The following is a 4,957-nucleotide window of genomic DNA, read 5'->3' on the forward strand; positions in this document are numbered from 1 at the left end:
GTGCAGGGCTGGATGAACACAGCAGGCCAAGCAGCATCATAGGAGCAGAGAGGCTGACGTTTCGGGCCTAGACCCTTCATCAGAAAAGGGGGAGGGGAAGGGGGTTTTGAAATAAATAGGGAGAGAGTGGGAGGCGGATAGAAGAGGGATAGAGGAGAGGATAGGTGGAGAGGAAACAAACAGGTCGAAGAGGCGGGGATGGGGCCAGGAAAGGTGAGTGTAGGTAGGGAGTTAGGAAGGGGATAGGTCAGTCCAGGGAGGACGGACAGGTCAAGGGGGTGGGATGAGGTTGGTCGGTAGGAGATGGAGGTGCGGCTTGGGGTGGGAGGAGGGGATAAGTGGGAGGAAGAACAGGTTAGGGAGGCAGGGACGAGTTGGACTGGTTTTGGGATGCGGTGGGGGGAGGGGAGATTTTGAAACTTGTGAAATCCACATTGATACCATTGGGCTGCAGGGTTCCCAAGCGGAATATGAGTTGCTGTTCCTGCAACCTTCGGGTGGCATCGTTGTGGCACTGCAGGAGGCCCAGGATGGACATGTCGTCTGAGGAATGGGAGGGGGAGTTGAAATGGTTCGCGACTGGGAGGTGCAGTTGTTTGTTGCGAACCGAGCGTAAGTGTTCTGCAAAGCGGTCCCCGAGTCTCCGCTTGGTTTCCCCGATGTAGAGGAAGCCACACCGGGTACAGCGGATGCAGTATACCACATTGGCAGATGTGCAGGTGAACATCTGCTTGATGTGGAAAGTCTTCTTGGGGCCTGGGATGGGGGTGAGGGAGGAGGTATGGGGGCAGGTGTAGCACTTCCTGCGGTTGCAGGGAAAAGTGCCGGGTGTGGTGGAGCTGGAGGGGAGTGTGGAGCGGACAAGGGAGTCACGGAGAGAGTTGTCCCTCCGGAAAGCAGATAAAGGTGGGGAGGGAAAGATGTCTTTGGTGGTGGGGTCGGATTGCAGATGGCGGAAGTGTCGGAGGATGATGCGTTGGATCCGGAGGTTGGTGGGGTGGTACGTGAGGACGAGGGGGATTCTTTTTTGGTTTTTATTGCGTGGACGGGGTGTGAGGGATGAGGTGCGGGAGATGTGGGAGACACGGTTGAGGGCGTTCTCGACCACCGAGGAGGGGAAGTTACGGTCCTTGAAAAACGAGGACAACTGAGATGTACGGGAGTGGAATGCCTCATCCTGGGAGCAGATGCGGCGGAGGCGAAGGAATTGGGAATAGGGGATAGCATTTTTGCAGGAAGGTGGGTGGGAGGAGGAGTATTCTAGGTAGCTGTGGGAGTCGGTGGGCTTGAAATGAATATCGGTTTCGAGGTGGTTGCCCGATATGGAGACAGAGAGGTCCAGGAAGGGGAGAGAGGTGTTAGAGATGGTCCAGGTAAATTTAAGGTTGGGGTGGAAGGTGTTAGTGAAGTGTATGAACTGTTCGAGCTCCTCGTGGGAGCACGAGGCGGCACCGATACAGTCATCAATGTAACGGAGGAAGAGGTGGGGTTTAGGGCCGGTGTAGGTACGGAAGAGGGATTGCACAAGGAGTGGACCAATGTGTCCCGGAAAGAACGGTCCTTGCGGAAGGCTGACAAGGGAGGGAATATGTGTCTGGTGGTGGCGGCGGCATCCTGGCTACTAATGATCCTCTGAATGTGGATGCTGGTGGGATGGTAGGTAAAGACAAGGGGGATCCTATTGCTGTTGTGGGAGGGAAGAGATGGGTTGAGGGCCGAAGTGTGGGAGATGAGTTGGACCCAGTTGAAGGCTCTGCCAAAACGGTGCTGGGGAATCCTCAGTTGAGGAAGAAGGTGGATGTTTCAGAGGCTCCCAAATCGAAATTGGCGTCATCAGAACAAATGTGATGGTGATGGAGGAACTGGGAGAATAGAAGAGAGTCTTTACAGGAAGTAGGGTATGAGGATGTATAGTCAAGGTAACTGTGGAAGTTGGTTGGTTTGTAGTGGATATTAGTGGCCAACCTGTCCCCAGAAATGGAAATAGATGTTGAGGAAGGGAAGGGAGGAGTCAGAGATAGACCAGGTGAACTTGAGAGTGGGGTGGAAATTGGAAGTGAAATAGATAAATTTTTCCAATTCTGTGCAAGAGAGGCAAACAGCACCGATGATATCACTGATGCCCTGGAGAAAGAGTTGTGGGTGGGGGGCCAGAATAAGACTGGAACAAGGAATGTTCCATGCATAACTGGGGACCATGTGGGTACCCATGGCCAACCCTTTGATGTGAAGGAAGTGAGAGAAGTTAAAAGAGAAGTTGTTAAGGGTGATGCTGAGCTTGGCCAGGCAGAAGAGGGTGGTAGTGGATGGGGACGGTTTAGGCCTTCCAGGAAGGGGCAGAAAGCTCCAAGACCATCCTGATGGGGGATGGATGAGTAAAGGGGTTGCACATCCATGGTAAAAAGGAGGCAGCTGAAGCCTGCAAACTAGAAATTTTGAAACTGACATAAAATGTCAGAGGAATTGCAGATGTAAGTGGGAAGAGACTAGACCAGGGGAGAAGAAATCGAGTTGATGGAGGAAGAGTTGAATTCTGTGGGGCAGGAACAACCAGAAACATTGGGTCTGCACGGGCAATACTGTTTGTGGATTTTGGGGAGGAGGTAGACGTGGGATGTGTGGGGTTGGGAGACTATGAGCTTGGAGGCGGTATGGAGGGAGATCACCAAGTGAAATAATGGAACTGCGTTGATCTTACAGCATAGAAACCGGAAATTCAATGTAACAGGCCCATGCTCTCGAAGATTATTTATCTTTTTGTTTTTGATGACTCCCTTAGCCTGGCTATATAAAATCCACAGGCCCTCTTTAACAGAAAGCATACAATTTTCTGCATAAATCTTAGTTATATAATTAAATGTTTTTTCATATTTTTATTTTAATTAATGTTGCTGGTGTTGAACAATTTTCTCAAGAATGAAAGATACCTTTGATTTTTTTTTAAAAGATAAAAGTCAAAAATTGATTGATCAAAAACAGGTCGAATACGAAATAAAATGTTTAGCCAAAAGTTGAAAATAATTTTGAAGGACTAAATGTAATTTGGGACCTGCCTGAGAGAGACTGCTGCCTCCTGAGTATAGTGGCTTGGAATTGCTTTCATTAATGATTTTCCCTTGTTCACTTTTCCTGATCCTTATGCCCATAACTGGATGACTTTTTATCCCTCCAGGAGTGACTTGTTCATTCTGCCATGTGCTATTTGCCTTACAATGGCCCTGATTGAGCAAGGGAAGAGGATGAAATGGCAACTGGTGCTGACCTATGGTTCTGGCAATACACGCTAGTTGGATCACCTCCAGGTGAACAGCATGTGAAATGGCTGTCTTTCTGAGATGCAGAGGACATTACACAACGTGTGTAGCTGCATCTTTGCTGGGCAAAGTGTCAGCAGTAAAGTAGAAAATTGCTTTTTCCCCTCATAATTCTTAGGATCTGTGCTTGATCATCTTGTGTCATCATCTAGGTTAGCCAAGGTGAAGGGTACCCACTGCTACCAGAACTAACATGCTTGGCACTGTTGTGTTGGCTAGATATTCTCCAAACCAATCAAGGCAGTCCTATTAAAACTTAATCATCTGCAGATGGCACCAGTAACCATGCCTTGGTGACTGATTTTCTATTCATTGGCTGCTAGATTAGAGATGATCAAGTCGACCGTGCTTTCTGTTTAGCGTTCCAAGTTGGTGACCTCCCAACAGAGAGGTCTGCAGACTGCTAATTGACAAACGTTTGGTCTCTGCTATTTGCCCCAGTTGGCCCATGTGGTAGCAAGTCATATGTTCTTACTTGCTCTGAATTGAGAAGTTTATCCTGAATTCCTGATTGGATTCATTTCCAATGATTTTATTTTGATGGCAACTACTTTTACAAATAAAAATATCTCTATATCAACCTTCACACAAGTAAAGACCGATATTGAATTACAAATCTGCCTTCATGTGGAAGGAACGGGTTTCAGTTCATGGCTCACTGGCCCCAGGACTAGGGTAGTTGTTCCAGTTGGATGTGCTTCACTGGAATGATTTTGGGACCTGAGCCCTCGTAACTTTAATACCCAAGGCTATATTAAGGACTTCAAAGTAATTAGAGGGGGGAAACAGTTCGGGAGGAGAGATACATAGGCCTACAAATCAAAAGGATATGGCAGCATTGCAGGTCAAATGTTTTGACAATGATACCCAGAGTGGGACAGGGAGGGACGGAGAATACAAGCATTAAAAAAAAGTAGCAAATAAGGTCAAAGTGTGAAAAGTGGTAAAATCACAAAATATAGTGGCTTTTTATTTAAACCCACATATGATTTGGAATAAAGTAAAATAATTACCAGTGGAAATTGACTTTTTATTTCATTCATGGGATGAGGGCATTGCTTGCTAGGCCAGCATTTATCGTCCATCCCTAACTTCCCAGAGAGCTGTTGAGAGTCAACCATATTGCTGTGGGTCTGGAGTCACATGTTGGCCAGACCAGGTAAGGATGGCAGATTTCCTTCCGTAAGAGACATTAGTGAACCAGATGATTTTTCAACAAACGACAATACATTCATGGTCATCATTAGACTCTTAATTCCAGATTTTTTTACTGGATTCACATGCTACCATCTGCCGCAGTGGGATTCAAACGTGGGTCCTCAGAACATTACCTGGGTTTCTGGATTAAGCGTTTAATGATAATGCTATTCGGCCATCACCTCCACATGATTGGTATGATCTTATAGCCATATGGAGACGATGGTTACAAGGCAGTAAATAATGGGAACTAAATATTCAGGGATATGTGACATTTCAAAAGGGCAGGAAATGAAGGGTGGTGGGGTAGTTTTGTTAGTATGCAATGGAGTAAGTAAAATAGCAAAAATGATTTTGGAGCAGAAGATATTCATGCCTGGAGGTAAAAAAATGAGGAAGTAGATGCTGGTGAAAGTAATCTGTCGGCCCTTAACAGTAACTGCTCT

General features: G+C 47.0%; 1 protein-coding gene across 1 annotated transcript in view; it reads right to left on the minus strand.

The window, feature by feature from the left end:
• The window catches only part of LOC109910795 (low density lipoprotein receptor-related protein 11), a 34,032-nt gene extending 29,428 nt beyond the window's left edge, over positions 1-4,604 (minus strand). The window contains exon 1 of the mRNA XM_048600929.1: positions 4,586-4,604. Within this exon, the coding sequence (XP_048456886.1) occupies positions 4,586-4,604 (19 nt within the window). The remainder of the gene's footprint in view (positions 1-4,585) is intronic.
• Positions 4,605-4,957: the final 353 nt, after the last annotated feature.

Source organism: Rhincodon typus, chromosome 9 (genome assembly GCF_021869965.1).
Source record: "Rhincodon typus isolate 14 chromosome 9, sRhiTyp1.1, whole genome shotgun sequence".
NCBI lineage: Eukaryota > Metazoa > Chordata > Chondrichthyes > Orectolobiformes > Rhincodontidae > Rhincodon > Rhincodon typus.